This window comes from Aythya ferina (genome assembly GCF_964211825.1).
Source record: "Aythya ferina genome assembly, chromosome: 3".
NCBI lineage: Eukaryota > Metazoa > Chordata > Aves > Anseriformes > Anatidae > Aythya > Aythya ferina.
In genome coordinates this window covers 15,417,302-15,444,857 of record NC_140298.1, presented here as the reverse complement: position 1 = coordinate 15,444,857, position 27,556 = coordinate 15,417,302, and the positions used below count along the sequence as shown (strand labels likewise).

General features: G+C 36.7%; 1 protein-coding gene across 29 annotated transcripts in view; it reads right to left on the bottom strand.

Annotated features, from left to right (window-relative positions):
* Positions 1-27,556, bottom strand: part of NRXN1 (neurexin 1) — a 723,656-nt gene that overhangs the window by 365,127 nt on the left and 330,973 nt on the right. For all 29 annotated transcript variants that reach the window (XM_084513032.1, XM_084513021.1, XM_084513050.1 and 26 more), the window contains 4 exons: positions 23,604-23,726; positions 18,442-18,823; positions 17,726-17,916; positions 560-733 (listed from right to left, as the gene is read on the bottom strand). In XM_084513032.1, coding sequence (XP_084369158.1) covers positions 560-733; positions 17,726-17,916; positions 18,442-18,823; positions 23,604-23,726 — 870 coding nt within the window. The remainder of the gene's footprint in view (positions 1-559; positions 734-17,725; positions 17,917-18,441; positions 18,824-23,603; positions 23,727-27,556) is intronic.

The following is a 27,556-nucleotide window of genomic DNA, read 5'->3' as shown; positions in this document are numbered from 1 at the left end:
TCCTGACTTATATTCCACAATAGTTCAGTTGTGTCAAAATGTGAGATAAAACATATTTTACTATTATTGACTTCAGATAGGAAGATTCATGACAATGCAAATCTCAGGGTTAAGCAAAAATAGAGAAAGTAGATTGATCTTCAAGAGTATCATATATTAGCCTTGAATTAATAAACACAAAAGGTCTACTTTAAAAGTGTCTTTATAAAGGACTCCATTAAAGCTAAATGTTATTGTTTCTATCATAGATTAAAATACATTGTAGAGTAAATAAAATACATGCAAAATATCTAGCCACTGGAGAGGGATGGAACCTACATTTAACATTTAAGAAGTTACTCATGTTCATCAATCTGTGCTGTAGAACAGGTATAGATGTACTTGTTCTCCGTAATACTAACAGAAACACAAGCTTTATATAAGAAAGGGTAAAACAGGGTAAATTACAAGCAGGTAAGATATTGCCTTTCCATGTGCATAGTGTACATATCAACAAAACTCGGGAGGGTTAGCACAATACTTGCACAATGATGTAAAAAGATAGCAGCATATTCAGTACCTTCACACCCTCTTTCTATTTGCCCATTGCAGAAGAGAGCATCTGAGATGAGATCAGGCAGCCGTCCATTCAAGTCAACTGATGCAAGACAGCCTTGAAATCCCTCTTTTGCATGCACCAGCTTTGGCAAGGACTTATACATTTCTTTGGCCACTCCTCCAATATACAAATCACCTGTTAAGCAGAAATAAGTATTAGCCACAGGGAAAAAATAAAAAAGAAAAAAAAAGAAAAGAAAATAAAAGAAAAAAAAAAAAGAGAGAGAGAAATAGCTGTAGAATCTTTGACCTGCACGATCTTCAAAAAACACTCTTCAAAATTTTTCTGAGATCTCTATAAACTTTCAGATTTTGTAGTACTTGCTCCCTACTTTGCTTCAAAATAATTTAATTCAGCAGTTTTCTGGATACTGTGAAAGCTACCTGTATACTTCATATTTGTATGACTTGTATGTAAGACATGTTATCTATGTGCCAACTCTCATATACAGGAAACACTGATCTGTTTCACAGCTGCAGATATAGTCACAGAATCTCCTTCTAGAAACACGTTTAGCACTGACACATATTGCATTCATATTCAGAAAACCAGACCCCAGATCATCCTGATTATGGATCCAGAACACCCTAAGTGTTCTTAAGGCAATAAGTGGAGCACAGAGATTGACCTAAAGCACGCTACCCATTTAAAAGCAGGCCAACAAAAACAGGTTTAGAGATACATCTGAGGAACTTTGGAATACCACTGTTAAGCAGCAAAATGACTGATCCTCCCCTCCTAAATGTGTACCCTGTATTAGTCATATGGGATCAGGGGTGGTTAGATGCCTTTAAAATGCCAGTTTGCCCACTGAGAATTGTATTACCAAAAGTACTTCTGATGGCTAACATATAAACATGACGGCTAACATATAAACAACTCTTTGTTGAACCTTAAGCAACTTAAGGCTGCAATCTGGTGCTTTCCTTCCTTTGAGTAATTCATAGTTCTGAGAGATAGATATCCATTCTTTGAATGGATGTAACTATAACTTTTAAACACAGAGGAGGGGACACTTTGTTTTGAAACAATTTATGCTGTGCCTTTCTTCAACACATTTTGCATTTCTGGCAGGCAGAACACTGATCCTCTACTTTTCAAGCCAACATAACTATGGTTTCCAACATCTTGCATGAATTTACTGTCCCATTCTCTTATCTCCTAAATCAGAAAAAAAAGCAGCTCTCTGCAAGATTTTTGGAAGTGCTCTGAGCATGCCTATAGGCAAGCCCCATTGGATAGATAGGAAAAGGACAAATGAGCTTCTGAGAAGTGTTGAACCTGTTGAAGGAACGTTCTTATGGGAGCATCCAACTCTCAAGCATCAACTAGGGACAAAACTCTTACTCCATCTATGTATTAAATTCTCTCTAATCATAATTTGCATAATTTTTCAATAGACTATCTGAATATACATTATTGTCCACATTGCGCTTTCCAGCAAGCTCCCCAGTCTGGATGATTTTGGAGCCAAGGCTATAGGATGTACCAAAGAATATTTCTGAGTCACCTCAAATGTAAAATTATTCATTTTCAATACATTTACCAAGATTGGTAGGCAGATGTTATAGCAACAGGATGTAGAATGTCCTAGCTATCGTCATTACCGCATGTAGCTAATTTTAATCTCCCTCTTATCAGTATAAACTGCAGTCACACCTTTTCCTGGTTCTCCTGGCATACTCCTTTGTTTGCAAGCGAGTGCTCTTCAAGGCTGTTTGTAATGGCTTACATGTTGCATGCAAGGAACTGGCCTGAATCAAACAAATGCAATCAGACTATGAAAAAAATTTAGTCAGTACATATCAGCCCTACAACTCAACTGTATTTGAATTAGTGGAGCCAAAAAGCTTAGGAATATGCATATTATTAATCTCATAACATATTCAACAAAAAATCTTAGCGATCGTTATGGCATAATATAATAAGAAACCTCAAGCTTTCCCCTTTCACATAGATTATATGAAAAATAAGATATTACTTTCCTCTAGAGTTTTAAGGTATAGCATAAATCTCAGAAACATGGTATTAGGCATAAAAGATTAATATATGGTGATCCATATGTTCCCACAAATGGGACATAATTCATTCACAGTAAAAAAAAAAAAACTTCAGTATTTTTAACCATCTGTACTGGAAACACGATAAAATTTCTTGCCCCATCATAAAGGTTTTTTTTAATCTTTTCCTCAGGTGGAACATTTAGAAAGTAAACCCTCACAGGTTTCCTGAAGTTCTGTTTCTTTCAGTCATTGTTAGCTCTGAATATAGAGATAATTCATCTCAACTGATTGCAATAGACTAAAAAGAAGGAAACTCCAGAGAACAATACAAAGAAATTCATACCTATGCTGAAAGGATCAGATTTCTTCTCCTTGAAGTGTGTGCAATTTTTTTTTTTTAAAGCTCTCAACATGTGTACTGTCCAAACAAACATTTTTATTCTTTGATCAATTAAACCTTTAAAACTGCAAACTTTCAAATTGATCCCCTGCTCATTCCTAAGATACTTCCCTCCAGCATATTGAGATTGATATATACACTAATATAGCAATTGTCACTTTTGATGAATGACAAGAAAAAGTTCTGCCACTGTGGAAGCACATGAGGATGAACTCAGAACATTCATTCTTGAAAATATAACAATGGAATATTATCAACTAGGTATCATATGCACAGCATGGCACATTGTTATAGAATCATAGAATGACAGTCATAGAATGGTTTGGATTGGAAGGGACTGTAATGATCATTTAGTTCCAACCCGCCTGCCATGGGCAGGGACACCTCCCACTAGACCAGGTTGCTCATAAGCCCCATCCAACCTCGCCTTGAGCACTTCAAGGGATGGGGTATCCAAGACTTCTCTGGGCAACTGGTTCCAGTGCCTCACCACCCTCCTAGTAAAGAATTTCTTCCTTATATCTATTCTACATCTACTTTCTTCCAGTTTAATGCCATTGTCCCATGTCCTAATAATACATGCTTTGATAAAGAGTTCCCCTCCAGCTTTCTTTTAGGACCTCTTTAGATATTGGGAGGCCAATATCTCTATTGGGAGACCTCTTCTCCAGACACAACCCCCACTCTCTCATCCTGTCTTCAAAGGAGAGGTCCTCAAGCCTTTTGATCATCCTTGTGGCCCTCCTCTGTACTTGTTCTAACACATATATATCCTTCTTGTGCTGGGGGCCCCAGAGCTGAACACAGTACTCTAGGTGGTGTCTCATGAGAGCAAAGTAGAGGGGGAGAATCACCTCCCTCAACCTGCTGGTCATGCTTTTTTTGATGCAGCCTAGGATAAAATTGTCTTTTTGGGCTGCAACACACTTTGCAGGCTCATGTTGGCTTCTCATGAACTAACATCCCCAGGTCCTCTTCCTTAGGGCTGCTCTCAATCCATTCTCCACACACCCTGTATTTGTGTTTGGGATTGCCCTGATCCAGGTGCAGAAACCTTGCACTTGTCCTTTTTGAACTTCATAGAAACATAAGGTTGGAAAGGACCTACAAGATCATCTGGTCCAACCGTCCCCCTATCACCAATACTACCCACTAAGCTACCAAATCATATGGTGTAGCACCTTGTCCAGGCGCTTCTTGAACACCGCGAGGGACGGTGACTCCACCACCTCCCTGGGCAAGCTGTTCCAGTGCCTGACCACTCTTTGAGAGAAAAAGTTTTTCCTGATATCTAATCTAAATCTCCCCAGGTGCAACTTGTAGCCATTCCCTCAAGTCCTATCATTAGTTATCTGAGAGAAGAGGCTGACCTCCTCCTCATCACAACCTTCCTTCAGGAAGCTGTAGAGTGCAATGACGTCTCCCCTGAGCCTCCTCTTTTCCAGACTAAACAACCCCAGCTCCCTCAGCTGCTCCTCATAAGACTCATGCTCCAGACCACTCACCAGTTTTGTCGCCCTTCTCTGGGCACGTTGCAGGGCCTCTATGTCCTTCTTGTAGTAACGGGCCCAAAGCTGAACACAGTACTTGAGGTGCAGCCTCACCAGAGCTGAGTACAGGGGGACAATCACCTCCCTACTCCTGCTGGCTACGCTATTTCTAATACAGGCCAGGATGCCATTGGCCTTCTTGGCCATCTGGGCACACTACAGACTCATGTTCAGCCAAGCATCGATCAACACTTCCACTTCCCTTTACCCTTCACAGTCCCCTATGAGAATGAGTGCTGGTGATCATGTAACTATTGCAAGCTGCTCATAGAATGCCTCATCCATCTCTTCATCCTGATTAGGCGATCTATAACAGACCCCCACCAAGATGACACCCCTACAGGCCTTTCCCCTGATCCTTATCCATAGACACTCAACTTTATCATTCCCAACTGGAGGCTCTTCAACATCAAAACACTCTTTAATATAAAGAGCCACACCACCACCCTTCCTTCCTTGTCAATCCCTTCTGAAGAGTTTGTAGCCATCCATCACAGTTCTCCAGTTGCGGGAGTGATCCCACCATGTTGCAGTTACTCCAAATAGGTTGTAGTTTGCCTGTTGCACAATCACTTCCAGCTCCTCCTGTTTGTTGCCCATGCTGCGTGCATTGGTGTAGATGCACTTCAGATGAGACACCTGCCTCACCCCAGCTTCATTGTTCCCCCAAGCACTTTTCTGGTGAGCCCTGTTTTATCCCCTTATCCCCTTCCCCTGTCATAGCTAAAAAAAAAATGTTTAAAGCTCTCTTGACGAGTCCTGCTAGCTCCTGCGCTAGGATTTATTTCCCCCTTTGAGACAGGTGAGTTCCATCCATTGACAACAAACCAGGGGTCAAGTAAACTACCCCATGGTCAGAGAACCCAAAGTTTCTGTCTCGACCCAGTCTCTCAGCCAATTATTTATCATCTGTGTTTTCCTAGTCCTCTCCGTGTCCTTCACCTCCCCCGAAGTAACAGAATGAAACACAACTTGAGCTCCCGCTCCTTGAAATATTCACCCTAAACCACTGAAATCTCTCTTCGCAGTTTGCAGGCTTCTCTGAGAGATTTCATCATTGCTCACCTGAACTATGAACAATGGGTAATAATAAGCGGGGTGAACCAGCTCCGGGAGTTTTCTAGTCATGTCCCTGACCCAGGCCCCAGGTAGGCAGCACACTTCCCTATGTCTCGGGTCTAGTCTGCAAAAGGAGCCCTCTGTTCCTCTGAGAAGGGAGTCGCCTACCACAACCACATTTCTTTCCTTCCTGGCAAAGGCAGTCTGCATGTGTGGACTCGACTGCCTCATCCTTGGTAACGTCTTTGGGAAGCCTTCCCCAAACCCATTACTTAGGAGGACCTGGGGATGTGAGGGAAGCAGAGGGGGGGTTCGCCCACAATGCTGAGCAGGGACCTTCTTCCAATCCTCCTCATCCCTCAGATCCCCCTCCTTTGCCTGACAGGGACAGGGCAGGGGGTCCACCACCAGCTGTGGGGTATCTCCCGGGCACCTTTCCCTCTAGCACACCAGGGAGCTACTCCACCAGTCAATCTCCCACTCACAGTCCCTGACGGCCCTCCTCCTTCAGCCTTGGTGATATGCTGAGCAGACCTTCCACCTGCTCACACCTCACATAGGTGCATACCTGTCCCCCCCGCCGCCCCCCTCCCAGCAGCAGCAGGCTCTGGCACTCCCTACAGCCAGAGACCTGCACAGCCACAGCTCTGGACAGCCCCTCCCTTTGGGTCGCCACAGTTCTTTCGGGGCAAGCTCTCTGCCTGGGGGAGACCATGGCAAAAACTGCGGTCACACAGACGGCCAGCAGATAGGGTGGACTCGAAAGGGAGGAGGGACAGAACCCTGTGCCTCGCCACACGAGGCAGCACACCCACCTCTGCAGCACGCTGTGGGATGGTTCTCGCCGCCCGCCCGGGGGCGTTTTCTATGCAGAGGGCGGGGGCGCAGCGCCCAGTCCCGCCAGCGCCGGCGGCTGCAGCTGTGCCGGCTCCGAGGCGGCTGGCCTTGGCTACTGCAAGCTCTGTGACACCACACAGCTTGGTGTGTCTTTTTTTTTCCCCATAACTTTCCTGACTTTCATTCATTTATAAAGGAAAATAGCCAATTTATATAAAATACGTTAACTGACATAAACAAAGATAGTGAAGAAAAGCATGAGGGAGTGGAATGCACCAGAAATTCTTTCTGACCTCCAGAGAAGCTTCAGATTTGCTGGAGTATCTTCAAACTTTATTTGAGAGCAGATAGATACTCTTTAATCCCACAACTCTTCTTATTTATACCAAGAGTCATTACCCTTTCATTTAGCGAAGGAAGATCATTTCCTCTCTTCATTGTTTTCTAAGGACAAAAATAAACCCTATGCTACAATGTTTCTCACTGGTTTGAATATTGTGTGCCAGAGGAATCACCTGGAAGGCAAAACCCTCAGAGCTGCATATACAAACCATGGTAATAATAGTGCTGGTCTGTTACATTGTAAGCTCTGACTGAGAAGAGTTCAGCATGCTTTATCTATCTATCTATCTATCTATCTATCTATCTATCTATCTATCTATCTATTTTTACAGCTAATGCTGAACCTCACTGATACCTACAGGAGCTATCCTATTTACACCTCTCTTTTCTGATTTAGAGGTGACTTTTGAATTGAGGAATATGTGAAATTAACACAGAAGTGATTTGCTAGTTCATAAATGAACTCAGGTTGTCAATGTAGTCATTATTGGAATCACAGTTATGGAAAAAAAAAAAAAAAAAAAAAAAGTAGAGAACGCCATGAGTCACACAACTGTTGGTAAAACAAATGCTGCCAAATTCTTCTGTAATAACTTTTTTTTTTTTTTTTTTATGACAAGTATCAAATTTCTTAAGAATAAGATCCTTGCTAATGCTAAAATAAAGAAATGTAAAATAAAGATTGAAGATGCTGTTCTAGATACTTATTTTCTGAATAAGTACAGAAGTAACATTATCTGGCAGTACTGACATTGCTGACAGGTCACTCCATAAACTTTTCTCCTTTTCTGAGTTGTGTCCCAACCCAACAATTCTTACAGGGTATGTCCTAATGGGCAAAACCAATTTGTTTAATTTAAGGATTACCATTGCCTTGCAGCAATGGGAAAGGGAATTATTAGCCACATGGAATGTATAAATCCAACACGCTCCAAAAGTAGACTTTCTCTTCTTGTACAGTTGTATTCAACTGTACTTCCAGCCATTCTCTTCATTTCTTTTCTTTCATTATATTTTTTTTTCTGTCTTGTTTCTAACGTTACATTGTACAAAATCACTATTATTTCTAGGAATGAGAGTGCTTCTGCACTGTACTAGAAAGTGATAGTCCTGGCATAACATGTTGGGTTCTGAAAGCACAACATGCATTTCTGACATTCCTTTATATGACATACAAAAATACAAAGGAGTATCTGGCTGTGGTAAGGCTGAAGTGTCAGGCAAGCTTTTCTCTAAATATGCTATTTCAAAATGATCAAGCATGTAACAGCTTCTTCCCTGAGGCAGGCAAAGAGGATTGAAGATTGCAAAGACTGAGAAATACTGAAGGGGAAGCATAATCTTGAAAGAAAAAAAGTGCTTGCTTTCTTCAAGTTCTGCACAAAGCAGATGATTTGGTGTTACAAGATCAATTAAAATTGCTTTGTAGTGCCTTCTTTAGTTGCACAATTAATTACTGGGTGGGTGTCAATACAAGAAGACCTAGCTTATGGTATTTTTGAGTAAGCTGAAGGGTGCAAGTAAATCACTCTTGCACAAACTGAATAAACACAATTTTAAACACAATAAAGAAGTAACATCCCAATTTTGAATCAAGGGATGTTGTCTCAGATGCAAATGCCAGATAGGTAGCTAGATCCCAGATGCCTTTGACAGTCAATGCCTATATATGCAATGCCTATGCAAATAGGAGCTTATTTGTCTTTAATGGCCTTTTCCCAAATCTGACATACAAAAACACCTACCACTTACTTGGTACAATAGGCAGAGCAGGATGGAGGCTTGGTTTTCAGATGTGGAGTTTCAACACTTTGAAAAGGGAATTAGGCATAGAAGCAGAAAGGATAGGGAATTGCTTTTACAGTCAGAGTGTGTTAACTTCTCTATCCTTATCTACAAACAACACCAACATGAAAAACACTCAAAAAAAGAGTTCTGTTAAACTTACCACTATTGAAAAAGGTCTAATAAAATTCGGAAGGATTTTTATGTTCAGAACAGATTATCTGACCAGGAAGAAAAAAAAAAAAAAAAAAAAAAAGGACTATAAACTATAATAAACTATAATGGACTATCTCACACTGTCTAAAGGCTTGGAGTGCTGTGCATGCCAGAGCTCGAAAGCCAGGTTCAACAATCCTGGTGTGAATGAGGACAAAGATGAGGACCTCAGGCCTTGCACAGAATAAATGCATATTCTAAACAGCAGATGAGTGGTGATTTCAGAGTCTCTCATCACTTTTATTTTTGATCACTAAATGTTCACTTTTTGTTCTATATTAAAAAAAGAAAAAAAAAGTTTTAAAAATTAAAACAAGTTGATGAACTATAGCTGTTCTTTTATGCATAAATAAAAAAGCCTGCTGTGATCATAACCCAAGTTATAAACTGAAGGACAGTTGACAAAGTCTTAGATGATACATCCACACAGCTTCTGCAGCACATACGCTCCAGCATATGGCTTTTCAAATCTCCCTTTACAGTAGAGAATATGCACTTGCTGCACATTCACAGGACTGTTTGGTGCTAGAACCAAGCATTGCTGAATTTTGTCTACCACTTGCAAGGCATTTGAAGGAAGACATGAACATGTATACTTAGTTCTTTATATCTACTTATTCACTCATCGAGTCCATTCTGTAGCTTCAGTATTGATTTGTGGTCAAATTCATTTTCTTTTGATATGTTTTTTGTTCATTTTGTTTGTATGTTTTTTGTTTTTGAAGTGGACTTTTCAAATATTTTCCTCTGAAATGATGAATTCTATCACTTCTAGACTCTCTTTTGTCAAAGAAGGGAAATGGTGGCTAATTTACTAGTCCAGGTTTTCCTGAGTTACCTGTCCTTCCAAACGCTTTGGGCAAAAGGTAGTTGTATGAAGTGACAGGTGGCTCCTTCTGTCTTCCACATTCCCTGTACTGATAACCAATTAAGGCAAAAGTAAGAAAATAATTTATGGATTAGGAAGTTTCTCCTTCAGGAAGGAAAACAGAAACTGATCTTTTCAGCCCGATTCTACATTGCTTTTAGCATCGTTTCTGAATACCTTTTTAAAGGTATTAAAAAAAAAAAAAAAAAAAAAAGGGAAAGAAATCACAAGCACTGAAATGCTAACACTTCCCCCCCCCCCCCCCCCCCCAGTCATCCTTATTGGCATATAGGACATACCGTAGTTATTTGTCTAGAGAATTAAATACTTCCTTCCTTGGCTGCTGTTGCTTATTCTTTTTACTCATTGTAGGCCCCCAATCCACACAGACAAAAAGACAGTGAAGACTAAGACAGATGATTAAGCTTGCAGAGCTTGATTTTTCATCAAGAAAAATTTCTTGTTACTAATTTCTACAGCAGTCCACACTGGAGATAGACCTGCTGCTTTACCTTTCTCCAAGTCTCCCAATCCCACCATGCAGTTTATATATCTGCATTTTCCACAATTGGTACAATTATGCATCTATCTAGAAAGTTCTTCTCATGCTGTTGCTATGTTGCACACTATTTTATATATGTCAGGCTCTGCCTGATGTGCACTTCTGCACTTCACCTCCTAGTGCTCAGTTTTCACTCCTATTACACTTTTTGGTCCTATTTAATTTAGCTCAATTCTTATGCAAGCATGCTAGATTTAAGAAAAAAAAAAAAAAAAAAAAAAGAGGTAAGTAAAGCTGCATGATAGAAAAGGGGTGGAGGTGGAGGATGAGGGCAACAAGAATGTCCTTGGCAGCTGAGTTTTTGATAGATACCAGCAGAGACACAAAAGGTATATGATTATGTCTGAACATTTCCCGAAATTTTTCCATGTTAAAATTCACCATTACCCTAGAAGGCATCACTCCCTTTCTCAAATTACATGTAATCTCAAACACAAAACCGTTATACAAAAACATTTTGCCTTTTCTCAACAGTAATAATTCTGATTCCCAGTCACTTTTTTTTTTGTCCCAACCTCCACTCTCACATACTCTTTTTTTTTTTTTTTTTTTTTTTTTTTTTAATTTTCTTTGTCAAAATATAGGCACTGGGACTGAAAAAAAAGATTAAACAGATTTAAAACTGAAACAGAACAGTCTGCTTGTCCAATGGACTGTGAGGAAAGTTGGTGATGCATGTGAAACAGTAAATAATTAAATCTAATTGCCATATAAGCGTGCGTGGTAATCCATCTCCCACAGAACCGATGCTATATCAATTACATTGTATATGAGGAGGATGGTTGTGGTAGAAAGGTGAGGCATTCAAGCACATCAAATGTCCTTCATTTCTTTCCTGTTCTGACCATTTTTCTATTTTGAATGCATCTGAAAAATAGACAAAATCTAATGAGGTGGGGATGTCCATGCCACAGTGTATTGGGATTTCCCTTCCTACAGTTATCTTTCTGAAATCATTTATTCACTCTCTATTTCAATAGCCAACACATGCTGTTAGGCAGAGTTTGTTTTCAAAATAGTGAAGAATTCTTCTTTCTAACAGGTAACCTGGTCCTCAGCAACATCTACAAAACTCTTCCCTTCAGGCAAGATTCTCCACATAAAGCTACAAGGAAGCCGACAGTGGTTAAGTATGGTCTCATTTTGAAGGTAGGTTTACAGAGGCAAATATTTTATATTATATTACCATCCTCTTGATCCAGAAAATTACCTCCAGACTCTAAGGATATTACATGAGACAGTTTTGTTTTGTTTTGTTTTTCCAAAAATGGTCAGAATTCCCCAATTTATGGGGACTGTACTATACCTACGGTAGCACATTCTGAATACAAGTTTAGGGCAGGGAGGATACTAGGATTCAACAAATGTGCCCCAGAGAGACCCAGTATAGTACCTATGAATGCAGCTGGGGGACAGACAAAATTATCATTTTATCTGAGTTGAGACCATGATCTGATTACAATTTGCAGATAACAAAGGTGTCTTCCCACTTTGTCAGTGGGATGTATTTAAGATAAATATCTAGATTTTTTAGCATGTTTAGGATTATGTGTGCTTCCTACATTAGCCTTAGCATAACTTTTGCTTCATATTCCATAAGGGCTTGAAAGAAACTCCACAACCACCTATGGTAATTACGTTCATGCTGAACAGCTGTAGGAACATAGGCAAATCTATCTATGTATGTTTGTAAGAAACAGGAAGAAGTGGCAGAAAGCAAAAAGTTTCTCTCACCATGGGGTGACCTGAGAGACTACTGCAATGTTTTTTACCTCACAGAACTCATCATAAACACCAGAGTATTTTTATTATTATTATAAATTATTTATTTAATCCAGAAGTACTGCAGTAGATTTTTCATTTCTTCCAATTTTATAATCTTGGAAATTTGGATACAATTTCTGAAAGTTTAGAATTATCAAAATTATTTACATAGCCTGGTAGAGAGCATAGCTGTTTTGAAGCAATATATGACAAGTTCCAAAGAAAGGCAGACAGGATTTTGCATTAGACCAAGTTGTCCAATTACATATTGTTAATCTGGCTGTATATATTTGCAACACAGGTTGCAAAGTCTAAAAGAACAGCTCTCAGTTTTAAGTTACATGTTTTTCCTTGTGTACAGAGGCTGCTTTCTCAAACTACCAGGAAGACAGCAGCTGTCTGTATTCACTGTTGTCTACTCCAACAAGTCACATTAGGGAGATCTATTTACTGGTAACAGTATTCAGTATTTTGTATTTGAAACAGAATGTTTTTCTTCATGATCACAGCCCACTGGCAAGGTCATTACAATTAACCCGTGCATGCTTGTTTGAGAAATTTAAGCACTAGCATTAGTTCATTTAGTTCATTTAAACAAATCTGGGCTTATATATAAAATACTCATCTGTGCTTTTTAATAAGGCTTTGTTTCTTAGTTAATAAAAATATGAAGAACCACTGCCATTGAGAGAGGCCTTGTAATACACAAAGGAACATAAAATGCAGTAACAGTAAGAATGGGCTCAATATAAAACAATAGGAACAAATATTACCTAAAATTGAAATTATTTCAAATTCCATCACTGGAACAAGAAACCTGCTTTACGATCAAGGCTAATTTAGCTCAGTTTTGCATGGTTTGAATAACCTACTTTGACAGGCAAATGAAACATCAAATGAATTAAATCGCTATTATAAATCATCAATGCATAAGCCAGCCTAATAGATCTATTGATGATTTAGTAAATTACATAAGAAATTTTTAAGGATGAATTAACTGCTGAGTGAGTCTTTACATATGTGGAAATACAATTCAGTGCGTTTATGAAACCACTGTGTTTATACCAGAAATTAATGTGATTACTTTTCTTTGAGAGGCTTCAGAACAGGCTGTTTTTATATTACTGGACAAAAGCTCAAATAAAAAGGCAGATTTGTATAGCAGTACCAGCCATATCTCACAAAGGTATAGAGGAAGCTGGAAGCCAGTGAAGGGCTACAGAAGTAAAGTAAAACAGACAACAATAGATCTAGAAAGGATTTTTAAATATAAGGATTTTTAAATATAAAGAAGTTGATTCTGACTTAGGCTGTAATATGAATAGTATTTTGGTGGGGGTGGACACAGTGATACAGTAGAACAGGAATAACATATTGTTTAAAATGGATTCTAGAAAAAAAAAAAAAAAAAAAAAAGACATTTGGGAAAGCCATGTGAAAGAGAATAACAAAGTGTGAAAAGTTGAAAGTATCGTGCCAGTTCAGAAAAGCAGGTCTTAAAAATGTATGAAATGTATGAAATGCTGTACAGGCATTAACATTAAACCAAAACTGTAGAATTGGGAAGAAATTTTCTGTGATGGTAATTTTTGTTTTAAAAGAAAATACAGATAAGCCCAAAATCTGAATTCAGATGACTGCAGTTCATTCTGGATTATACAGTACATCTAAAAGTTTGGAATAGGATGGGACACAGATGTACTGAAACTACAAATTTCCTAGAAAAGTGTGGAATATTTTACCTTTTCATCTCAATTTATAAATAAATGAAATGTAAAAATATCCAAATTTTCTCTGGGATAGTCATTCTGGGTGAATCTTTGTAGTTTTTTGTTTGTTTGCTTGTTTGTTTATTTTTGCATGTTTGCAATTTAAATGAACTGGGTGAAAATTTACTATCTCAAAATGGTGCCCAGGGGGGAAGCAAAATGGAGATTAAACCCTAGTATGTAAGTGTATACAAAGTTATGCTTGAGGATGTTGCTCCTGCTATTTGAAAGCAGCTTGTGTGTCTTCAAATATTTATCAAAATAAAAAAAAATAAAAAAATTGCCAAAACTTCAATCTCCCACACTACAGCAAGAAAGTGTGGAGGCAGAAGAGACATTCCAGATTTTGTAATACCTACATAGCCTGAATGAAGGAGAGGACTTTTATTTGGCAATAGTGAGGAACAAGAACATGAGTCAAATTCCACCTTCATTTGCCTTTTTTTGCCCCTTTCAGTCTATTTAGACTGTAACAGCACAACATCAAAGTACAGTGAGGAGAATTTCCTTCACCAAACTATTTTGTTCTGTGAAGACCTTGAATTATAGCCAAACTAACCAGCTAAGCTATACTGAAAGCAGAACAGATAAACTGCTCATGAAATAGATAAAGCAAATTTGCTGTGTAAGTGCATGTTGGCAAGCTTGAACTGCAATGCCTTTCCTGCTAAATCTCATTTGTCTTCATGGGTTATCTGCTGGAACTGCACCTGAGTACATTTTGCTAATTTTCTCTGCTCAGAAAAACAACATGGTTCTTGGAATCCAAACACAGAACTATTTTCAATCTTTTACTAATTCGTCTCTAATTTATCATTTGTCTATCAAATAACTGCAGTAATTAAGCTGAAGAATGTAGTGCATGTGTTTCCACAAGTACTCAAGACCAGTCCACTGAAATTGTATCAGATGTTATGAAGGAAATGCATCTCTGTAATAACTGACTTTGTATGTTAAATAGCCAAGTTGCATACCCAGAAAGAAATGTATAGTGGAAATTTTCTCACATGCTTTTAAGACAACTGTCTGCTTTCCCAGACAACTGGCATCCTGTGCAAGCTCTACAACACAATCTGTCTTTGCACTGAATTCACTCTGTGTGTGTGTGTGTGTGTGTGTGTGTGTGTGTGTGTGTGTGTGTGTGTGTGTATATATATGAGGCATTTATGTGATTATTCTTTCCAGGATTATCTTGGATTTCAGCATTTGAAATCTGGTAACTTTCCAATTACTGAGAAAGGATGCAGATATCCTGAATTGCCTGTACACTTATATTTTTTGCATTTCACCTAATACTAACTTAAGTTAAACAAAATGATTGATATCACTAGCAGGAAGTAAAAAATTAATTTTTATTTGTTGCTAGTGCTAAAGTAATACTGGACAATTATATAACAATGTCTGCTCTTGTTGGTAAAGTTAAGTGTATGGGGTAAGTGTTCACAGCATAACAGAGATATGTCACCATAAGAAAAAAACTACATAAAATGGAAAAAAAGAAAAAGCTACATTCTGCATTTCAACTGAATGCAGAAGAAGAAGAAACAATAATGAAAGGTAATTTTTTCTCCTTTCTAGCCTGCTGGCTAAAATGCATGTTTGAACTCCCTCCAGAAAAACAACCAAAGTTCTCATGATAAATGCTGTGACATATTTAAAGAAGCTGACTGTGCAGAATATAATAGAATACATTAAAAAAAAAGTAAAATGAAACATACAACTATTAAAAGACAGAGGTTGAGGACCTATGTATGCTAACCCAGTTTGAGGAAGATGCTTACTATATATCACTGTTTGAAAATGTCAGGTTTGTTATTCTTTTACTAGCCATATTTCCTGGATGGTGGAAATCAGCAATTGTGAAAATCAGAAATGGTGAAAATCCACAATTAGAAAATCAGCATCTAATGCAATTCATCTAATACAATTCCCACTTCAATTCTCAGTATGTTTTTTCATGCTCTTCAGGTGTTTTGTGTTTTTTTGTTTTGTTTTGTTTTGTTTGTTTGTCTTGTTGTTGTTGTTTGTTGTTTTTTGTTTTGTTTTTGTTTTGGTTTGTTTTTTTTTTTTTTCAACTGGAATTCAAGGTTAGAAAATGCACCAGCTATGAATACTTTTTTACTTCAAAAGGGTAAAGCAAAAGTAGAATTTTCAAAGTGAAGAAAACAAAGGAATGTTAGATTTTGTAGGTTATCCTAGCTGGTGAGCTGGCTCTGTGAACGCAAGGCACAAAGCAGCATATTTCATGAAATAACAGTGCCCTCTAGTGTCTTTATTAAGCACATTGTACAAACTTTTAAGCAAAGCAAAGCAACATACCGACACACCACTTCAGTTTGAAAAAGATGTAGAATAAAATGGCTGTGGTACCTTACTTATCGGTTCTAATCAGGATTATTTTTTCCATTTATGTCTACTTAATATACTGAAAAAAAGACTGTGCATATGTATAAACAGAAACAGTACTTAATGTTGCAAAAAATGGGGAAGAAATAAGTTATACACTTTCTCTACAATATCAAAAATCTCTCTGAAGTATCACACTGCCTCAAGAAACATCGACTATGTTTACAGGAAAGAAAAAATGAGAAAGAACATGGCACAATTTTCAAGTACAATTTTGAGAATGGAGCATGAGCAATCCAAAAAGCTTTAATTTATAAACCAAGCATTTCTGATAAAAAGGCTCTTACTGAAGACTATGAAATATCAAGATACAGTTTTCCTAACAATCTTAATAGCACTTTCAAGTGAAGCAAACATGTAAAATATCAAAAAATCCAGAATAATTACTAAGGTTAGCTCATTATCTGTGACTCAGAGGTAGATAAAAGAAAATTCAGCAAGGAACAAGCTCTTGATAGAATATTAATGTCTACTTTGAACATCCCAGCTTTTGAAATATTAAATTTTCTTTGACTGTTAGAAAATTTTGGTTTTCCTAACAGGAACTTTTATAAAGCTTTTTAAAATATATGATATTTTTTTCATGTGACCAGAATGTTTTTTCTTATGTTTGATTAAGTAGGCAGTATTTAAAAAGTATACTTTTTCAGTATAAATTATACTTTCCTCTGATGGAAATGAGCTCTTCAGAAGCCCATCCTGACAATTAATTACTATTACTTGTTTTAAAATACATATATGAGTTTGGTTATCCAAATAGATCTTAAGAATCTATCTGGACCTATAAAATGTAGTTTTAGATCTACAGAACAGTTTATCACATACTGCAGTTGAAATTACAATAGATATTTAAGTATGTGTATATAGTATATAGTTATATATACTTATATAATACATGTTATATAATACACATGTATACATATTATATGTGTATACATATAATATATATGTATACACATATATAATACACACTTATATAATACATGTTATATAATACACAGAGCAACTTCTATTTATAGCTGACAATTTCTTTAGAGGACTGCCACATAAGATTGTTTTACCTATCACACGTTTTATTATATAAAAATACTGCATCATATTTATTTCCCAATAAAAGGTAAGTTTTGTGTGGAATAATTAACAATGGGAACCAGGACAAAATATTCCCCAAACCTCTTACACAGAAGTCATCAATTCTCCAAAGCGTATTTAGTTATATTGTACAGCTTGGGCTGTGGTTTCTGCATGTCACTTACGTAACTTATGTTCACATGAAGTCAAGCCTTCTTTGTAAGGTTTTTAGAGCTCCCTTAATACCTCAGTCATCTTTTGATATGATATTTGTCCACTCTGTGTTCTTAGATTTTCTACATTTAAAGTTGAACCTAACTGTGCAGAACTACTACTGAATTGGCATTGTCAGGCTAACAAAATCTCCTCTTGTGTGGAAATACAAATTATTTTCAGATTTAATTTTATCCGGTATTACAATACATGCATGACTTGTTCAGGTTATCATTCTGTAATGATCCTCACTGTAGTTTATACAGGAATTACTGTACTTACTTTTCAGATCTAAATTTCTGGCTCCTGCTGTGCTCTGTGTTGTGATTTTTGTGTCAATCTTTACAGTGTGGAGGTTGTTGGTATCTCTTGATATCATCACATTATGCCACTGGTTGTCATTCAGAGGTTTATTAGAACTTCCTTTGATGAGATTTGCACCATTTCCCAAGTCAAACACATAGTGTAAATAGCTGGGAAAATAGGAAAAAAAATGGAAGTTTCCTTTTCTTTACATATCAAGGGGACACTAATTATTAATACATCTTATATTTTCTATTTCCTTGTACTTCTCAGTAGTACTGGTAAAAAAGGAAGATAACACTGAATGTCAAATGGGCAAGCAACCTTAATTCAGAGAAATCACTGGTCATTTACATGAACTGAGATGAACTCCCAAGTTTCTGGAAAATGAGGAGAATTCCTTGTACCAACACGTATGTACATACATACATAGAGAACAAGAGGAAGGCTATCATCTAATGCTTCTTTGGGTTAAACGTTATAGAAATTATGTGTATTATTTAATTTCATATTTTTTGGGCATCTATTTTTATCTGAAAGAAAAACTCATATGAAGTTTAACATGAGAAAACATTCATCCATCAGATATACCCAGTCAGATAAAGATTTGTATTCTAAACTTTCCATTGTCTTTCTCCTGAATATATATACTTTTTGTCTAGAATGTTTTTGTCATTAAAGTCATCCATACATACCCTTTTACTAATTCAACCACAATGAAATCATTTCCATCACCGCTGTTATAAAGTATCAATCCATCCAGAGAGGTTGTTTTGAACTGGAAAAAAAGGTGCATAGAGGTATATGCTTGTAGTGTGGCCAATGCAACATAACTTGCTTTTGTTTTAAAGGTTACAGGGTCTGCTATGATGTTTCTGAACCCAAATCTTGCATTTAGCTCACAATAATCGATGTCTCCATTTTTACATAAGTCAATGTATGCCATGCCATTAAATGTAAGGCTCTGCAGATGCCCAATGAAATTAGAAGGCACAGAAGACAGGTAGCGCCGTTCAGTTATTATTCCTGTTTCTATGTTGTGGAATTCCAGCCGTGTGTGGTCACCAGCCATTTGACCTTCAAACAGTAAAAAGAAAATACATGTTAGCATTTGAAATGGGAAGTCAAAAAACACATCACATGATTAAGTGTCTGCAAAAAAAAAATCACACTTTTCAGAATGTTCAGGGCAATCCTTGACTCTGAAGAAGATTTTTCTAAGTTCATTCAAATTACTGTTAAACATCTGGGAATCTTTCCACCAAGCTTTTTTCTGTTTGGATAAGGCCAACAGCAAGCTTTCTAAACTGAAGAACAGTACCATAGTATATACAACTGCCAATAAAACTCCACACTTTGGCTACAGTTAATTGGATAATTGATTTTACTATGAGCAAGAGCAATTAGTTAACACAACATTAAGCATACAAGGATCAATCTAAGCTAAAACTACAATGCTAGATTTTCACAGAATAGTGTAAGGGTCAGAGGGGTTTTTCTCCATGTGTTTTGCTTAAAAAGGCATGATTTGATGGGAATAAGAAAGGATTCCTGTTTAAACAGTCCTGAAAATACCTGTCCTGCAAGGGTAGATAGAACCTTCCTTGAAAGCTTTTTATCATGGGGACAAACCATGGGTGAAGGCAGTCACAACCCAAGAGATGAACAAAGCTGAAAGTCTGCAGTAAGGGATATGCCAGTGTCTTTTGTAATCCTGAAAATAGCAAGGGATTTTATTACATCAGAGAGGAGAACACAAGCAAGCCTGACAATTACACTTGGGTCCTTCCGTGTTGTGCATAGACAAAAGTCTAAAATTTGCTGACTGTATAGCTAGCCTGAAGAAAAGCATCAATGCTGCCACGGCACACTGTGTACAGTTCAGTATTTAAGCTAGTTATTAAATTACTTATCCAGCAGACCAAAATTTTGTCCACTGGAGAGCTCCCTTTTCTAACAGTACATAGATTTTTTTTTCTCCAGGCTCATTTTAAAGAAGCGGGACAGTACAAGGAAAATTCATCAACACATTGTACAGGTCTGATGACAAAATTCCTTTCATTACAAATCAATTTTACAACTTAATCTACGGGCTAGATTTGCCTGTTCCTTATGATTTTTTTGGTCTCATGTACTACAAAGAGGGCTAACAGCAAGTTGGAACAAATACTGGCATGAAGTTGCTTTATAATGTTCTTTCAGTTGCACTGCAAAGTGTTGAAGGCCAAGTTCCCTCTGTTCTGTCCTGTATGTACTATTTCAATAGAAGAGAGTGAGCTCTGACTTAGACTGGATATGCCTGCAGCAGGCTCAGACTTTCATAGCTTTTATAAGTGTCTGTGTATACGTGCATGAACAGAACAAGTATTAGGGCAAGATGAATATATTTGGGTTTTGCCCAGTGACATGGAGTCACAAACTGGTTCAGTCACAGCACAGCGATAGGAATACATATATCACTAAAGTTAGAGTGAATAATACCTTAATACCTTTCAGACCCCCACCCCCCCCCCCAAAAAAAAAAAAAAAAAAAAAAAGCTAATAATTTATGTTTGTTTTTTTTTTTTTTTCCAAGCAGGATGCATTCCTTGTAAGATATGACTTCACTGATAGCACTAAACACCATCAGCAATTAGTAATCATACAGGCTGAGCAGTGTAAGAAGTTTCTTAATCCCCAAGGACAGCCTTGTTGGTGGCCTTGTTTCCAAACATTCCAAACATCATTTCTAAACATGTTTGTTCCCTCATATATTAATGAAGGTGGGTTCTTCCTTGCAATAACCAGCCAGGGAGATGTCTTGAAAAATGCCAGATCCACAACTTTCTACAAGACCAAGAGTTGTATATTAGATCACAGCCAGAGAGAGCTGAAGTTCATCTTTTAGAGAAGGAACATTATATATTCCAGCCTTATATCACTTCAGATGGCATTGCGTAAATGCCATGGCAAAAATCCACTAAGCTTTGGCCTGTAGCTCCGTATCCTCTGTACATTCACTAGCTTAAATGTATTTCTTTCTACAGCACAGTAATAAAAAAAGTTCTAGAAATCTGGGCTCACATCCCAAATCTCCTCCTAACATTTTAGTTGTACAAAGTTGCTAACAGGACTTGAGACTTCACATAATGCTCCACAGTGTTTGTAGCTACAACAATGAAGAAAGAAACTCCACTTTTTACTTACAAGCTGGTCTGTTTTGTGTGTGGTTTTGTTGCTGTTATTTAAACTTGCCAGGTTGGTGCACAAAATGCATTACCTGTTTTAGTGTTATGGAACATCATACAAAAGGCCTAGTGAATGTCTTGTCATAATCATGAGCTAGGTATCCTTTCCAACATCCAACTGTAGCAATCTCTTTCATTTGTCTTTTATTCTCTACAGATTTCAAGGAAATAAAATAATGTACTGCAAGTATTTGAACTCTTCTACGCTGAGCAAAATTTACAAAATTACCTGCATGACTTCCAATGGAAGCTAGTTATGATTCTGAACGATTGTTTACCCATGCATAAATTACACATTTATCAAAGGTGAGTGTATCAGAGTGTTCAATAAATGGATGAATAGGTGATATTTTATAACATGTAAAGATGGAAACTCAGGCTGAACTACTTAATGGTTTCCCTTCCAGCTTAAGCTTTCTTGATCTGTGGTGTTTTGTTTTGTTTTGTTTTGTTTTGTTTTTTAAATGCAGAGGAAACTGAAATTATGGGAAGCAACTCCATTTATTTATTTTTTTTCCTCATTCTCTCTGTTATCCAATAATAATGTTTCACACAAATAACTTCAAGGTTATTTTTTAACCATATTTCTGATTGTTGGGACATCTGAAGGGAAGTTCTAAGCAGCTTAAAGCAAAAGCACTCCAATGTGATACGGCAACTCTTTCACTAGCTCATTAGGAAATTCAAAACTATTACATGTTTAATTGCATTGTATACATTTGACTGTCTACCAAAGATGGAAGTACAAATTTAAGTTGGAGAAAATTTTATGTTCCAAAAAAAACCCAAAAACACAGCTGTTTCTATATGGCAACAGAAATACTCCATAAAGAAAATGTAATTATACTGGGATTAACAGCAGATTTCCCTTGTTGTCAGAGTTTCAAGTTTCCTATAGCTCCTTCTCTCACACCAATTTCCTTCTCGCAGATGGAGGAGGCCACAGCAATGTCCACACAGCTTCCAGAAGGGAATTTTGGAAGATTTTTTCCCTCCAGAGTACTGGGACAATTTTCTCCCTTTGGGTGAAGAAAAATCAAAATCTGTGGATTATGCGTGTGTGGGCAACTTCCAGCTTGAAGATCTGAGAATTATTTTGAGTTAACAGGAAAATTTCTGATATGTGTACTGACATCTGGAGTGGATACAAGTGTTGTACAAGAAGCTGGATGGACAGACAGTACCTTCCCTGGATTAACAGGCAACTAAAGTGAAATAACTCACTGGCTTTAACATTTCTTTGCTGTGATCATGACATCTGATTCACAATTTAGAAGGACTAAAAAATAGTGGAGTCCTGCATTCTTTGCTTATTACTTCATTGACTACACTATACTTCATAGAAAACTCTGATTTTCATTTCACTCTTTCATATATATCTTAGATTTCTACAGCTCTGTTAAGCAGTTTGCACTCATCCCAAAAGCAAAACTAATCCTTCTTGATGACTTTGTAACCTGTATTGTGTTTTAATGTAAACTCTGCCATAAGGAGCAAAGGAAATACAAATTTGGTTTTAAAGACTATATTTTCTTCTGTTCTAAACAGCTTCCTCTAACTAGATAGAGTCCCAAAAGTAACTAATATTTCAGTCATGAGTTGAGGCAGCAAGAAGATATTTTTGATCTAATTCCTCAGGTACTATATATATATTTTCATGACAAGAAAATAACAGATTTAGGCCATCTGCTTTCTAGGGACAATGACCCAAAACATCATCACATACACAGACTAAATCTTTGCTTCACATCTGGAAGATCTATTGGTAATATATGATCCTAGAAATATTTTTCAGCTCCAGGAATACCTTCGTAATTATTCTTCTACCAGTGACATGATATTGAGTATTTGGTTGGAGTGAAAAAGGACTACAGGACATGCTTTCCGTTTAAAAAACATTAAAATTGTTACCATTTTAACAAAGCCTAAAACAAATGATAGAAGCTATTTAAACATAAAAACAAAGGAAAATATTAAATAGATAAAACAAAAGTAGGCTCAATGTACTGTGCAAGAAATCAAGGTCTGTTCCTATTAACAATACACGTTAGAAATATTTAGCAGAACAAAGGCAGAAAAAAAATCTTCTCTATTATCATTTTTGAGACATCATAGGAATGTATTTGTAACATCTACTAGCATTCATATCATTTTTATTCCCACAACAAAACTACCATTCTAGTGTTCAAGACATACATGACGCAAGACTTGAAAATGTGACAAAATACCCTTCAAATGTTTTTGAAATTCCCTCTTACATCAACGGCTTAGAGCTTAGTCTTAGTTTAAACTTAGTATGTTAGCAAAAGCGTTTTACTTGCCTTTTCATTAGTGATGTATCAAATGACTTCTCTCCAATTACTGTATAAAAATATTCATTTAAGTCAGCATGAAGGTTTTCTTAATTTCAATAGCAGTGTTACAGTAATATTAATGTCAAGTGTAATAAATGCACTTGTAGTAATAGTATTTCAAGATGCACAAGATAGATCTTACTCAAATAAAGAAAGTGTCGGTTGCTTTCAGATAAAGGCATTTTACTTCTCTCATTTTTTGTTTTGTGTGTTCCCTCCACAACACCCTTCCCCCCACCCCCCTCCAAGTAACATGAAGTCACAATGCCATACTACCTGTCATGGCCTGCTGGTCATCCACCATTAACTTTAAACTTTTTCCTCGACGAACCACACGCACTGTGTGCCACTCATTATCATTGAGGTTATAGCCAGCAAAAAGGGTTTCTGGACCTTTGCCTGTAGGATATGCCAAACAATCATTATGCAATCTTTAAATCAGTTTACATGTGAACCTCACAGAGAGAGAGAAAGAGACTGGCTGGGCAAAACTCACCAAAAGTCATTATCAAGCAAGAAAATTACCAAGTATAAGCAATTTTCAAAATATAGAGCTACTATTTTAAAACACTTCTACTGTCTATTTAACTGTATAAATTTATTATATATGTACAATAAATGAATCAGGTTGTCATAAATGGGTACAGTCAACATGGATTTAGTTACACATTTTACAGTCATGAACAAGACTTTAAGAAATGTCGCCAGAAGGAAAATTTCAACATGGATTTTTAACACTGAATTTTGTTCCTTCATTAAAAATAGTTTGGGTGAAAGGTATAAGCAGTAAACGTGCATGTGTATATGTATATGTCAAGTTTTTCTTTATCTACATCAGCCTACATTTTTTTATTTGGATTCTCAGAAGATTATCTATTACCTTATCGTCTTGATGACTCTTTAATATTCCTATTCAGTTCCTTCTAATATGAGCTGACCACCAAATTTTACTTTCCCTTTTCATCTCATTTACTTTTTCTTGTACTCTATTTTTATAAGCAGTTCAACAAGCACTTTTGAAGTAAATACAATTTTATATATGGTAAAATGTACTCACACCAACTGAAGTATGGTCAATAAAACGATTATGGAAATCATCCTTTGCGCTATTGACCAAGAAGAGAAAGAGAAAGAGAAATGCTGACTGAGAACTATCTCTGATATGAATCAAAGATTGACCAAGCACTGAACCAATCAATCACAACTTTTGTGCTCCAACCTGAGTTATTGACACTATGTGGTAACTGTCCAAAAGTGAAAGTTAATCTGCAATTAATGAATTACCTTTTCACAAGATAGAGGCAGACCTCCCTTACCTTTTTTTTTTTTTTTTTTTTTTTTTTTCTCCAGTTTCTGTGACTTATGTTTATGTGACTGAGGCTTATGGTTACAAAAAGAAAGACATACAGTGTAGTAACACTTGACATGAGAACTTGACATTGCACCCATTACCTCTACTGTAATTTTCCAGGTGACTATATCCAATATGCCACTGGTTCTGAGACTCTCGCACATTTCTTTTTGGATTCCTTTAATCTTTCACGACCTGGTACAGACTAACTGTGATAGAGAGGTTTATTAATAGATGGGTATACTATAGAACATTCTGTAAAATCAAAACCTGTCTGAATTCAGGACTGCATATTGGAAACAGCCTGATGTGGGTGTTCAGCGATTTTGACAGTTTTTGTTTCTTTTCTTTTTTTCTTTTTTTTTTCTTTTCTCCCTATCAGCATTTTTTTTCAATTGGCATTGATTGCTCTGCCTTTGTATACAATCTTTGAGCCTGTCAAAGTATCTTCTGCATTAAAAACAATAGCTACAGCAAAGACAGCAAGGTTCTACTGATAACCATGTTGCCTTCTCTCTCTGATTAATTCTCTGTATTTACACAAGACTAGGGGAAGTATGCAAACACAGCAGAAAGAGATTCATGTATACTCACTTGTGTCAACTACTTGAATTATTCTGTTCCTTCTATATTAACTTATTCTGACAAGAGAAAGGGCAGTTTTGAACAAAACTTAAGTAAATAATGTTCTTTAATGATACAATGATATAGATACAGTGAATAATTCTCTTTAAGAAAATTCTATTATCCTACATTTCATTGGTATTTTCAAAAGTACCAAAGGAAGGGGTTTCTAACTACATGTGGAAGACAAGAGAGGGACTTACAGAAAATAATGTCATCAGTAAAAATTTTGGTTAGAGAGAATAGACCTGTGCAGAAATAGATCAGTTACTGTTATTTTAAATATGTTAATCCTTATTCATTTTTTGTTCCAACTCATTTTTTTTTCTACTTTTTAGGAGTTGGACTGTTTAATAATCCTTATTTCACATGGTTCTCTAAAGGGACCTAAAAGCATATGCAATTTTAATTTGCTCTCACATTAACAACCCCCTATAGTGTCTTATTCATGTAAAGGAGCCTCAGTGTATACGAATATCAAATCCAATGGAGTTGCTCACATTTATACAGGCAAATATACCTATTACCTTTTAATGGTTAGGGACTTGTAAACCCTTTCTGCTGTAATATTAAATGTATGTTTTCCCAGTTATCAGTCTATTTCCTTTTGTAGTTACTCTCTGAGTTAAAAATCTGAGTTAAAAATGTGAGAACTGCCTGTGTGAGTTGCCTTCATTTGCAGTGCGTGCAATCCAGATCTGGAATGAAAGGGAAATAGGATGACAGGGATGAAACTGGGTATAACACATGATAGAAGCAATGCACTGAAAGCATTCTAGAAACCTGATACTTTGTATGGAAAAGAGGGTTCCTTTCCTGAAGCTGCCTCTAAGAGAGAAGAGAGACTTCCTCTTTGTCAGAAAGAATATATGGAACCACAAAATAGTAAGTTCTACTGTCTAGATATTGTATATATAACTGCCACATCTCTGCAAATTAGCATTGTTTCTCATTGAGGTTGAAGAGTTGAATAGGGAAGAACAGGTGTTCTCCTGTAGAGAATGTAGGGCTTGGGCTGCTTCCTGGCCAAGAATATGTTTTTGCTTATCAAAGTAGTAAATGTGCTCATGCGTAGTGTATTTAAGACAAACTTTTCTAAATGCTTAAGCACACCCAGTCACAAAAACACGTGTTTTTGATACCATACAAGGGTGAAAGGACTGCAGTAGGAAATTCTTTATATATTTTATCAGATGACATTGGCTACCTCAAACAGCTTTAATTAGTATTTTTCCTCAGTGACTTTCAAGTATATTGGACTGAATTTTAATTTAGATCACAATATTACTCTGAACTATTATTCAGATCATAATAGTTCAGACTCTTATTTTGTCCTGGTTTATAGTGTTCTAGTTTATAGTGAATTTACTATAAATCTAAATCCACTAAAGGATTGACTCTTCAGTCTTATAATAAGACACTCATCTGATTCCATTTACTTCAGTAAGATCACACCAACAGAAAGTGCTAGTATATTTAAATAAGAATTGGTGTAATACCATGTTGTGTGTGTGTGTGTGTGCATGTGTACATGCAGGGGGGTTAAAAAACAAACAAACAAAACCACAAAACATTAAATGTCTCCCATAGGAAAAAAAAAAAAAAAAAAAAGAGTCCTTATTAAAAAAAAAAAAAAAATCCCAATTGATTTTTTCCTGTGTTTTCTGTGGATTGATACTACCCTTCTGACCTTAAGTCTCTCCAATCTGAATGTATTTCCCACGCTGTCCTTCCCCTGGAGCTCATTTCTTTCTTTCTAGATAGGACACAGTCCATTTGCTTCATGTACCCAGCACTCACTCACTTTTCTGAGTTACTGCTTCAGATACCAATACCTTAAAGTCTTAAACTTTTTCTTTCAGAGAGAGGTTGTAACCTACAAAAATCCACTATCTCCTCTTGCTTAAATAAAATTTTATTATCAATATATGTGTTCATCTCTTTCTATGTTAAAGGTTTAAATAACTACAAGATTTTATGCATCCCTAGAGTGACTGGATAGTACCAAATAAACAAATATAGGCACTTCTATGTCTCCCACATTTGCTCATAGTCCATCCTGGCAGTAAAACCAGCACATCCACATAATTGCTTGTACAGCCTTCCCCCCCATGGGAGAATACAGACTGTGTGACCAAGAGAGGTACAAATTTTGATGATGGAATTCATTACGAACCAGGACATTTAAATGTAAAGCCTCGAACATCCTTACTGAAGCACCCAATGAAGAGGACTATAAGTACCTCAGCTAGAA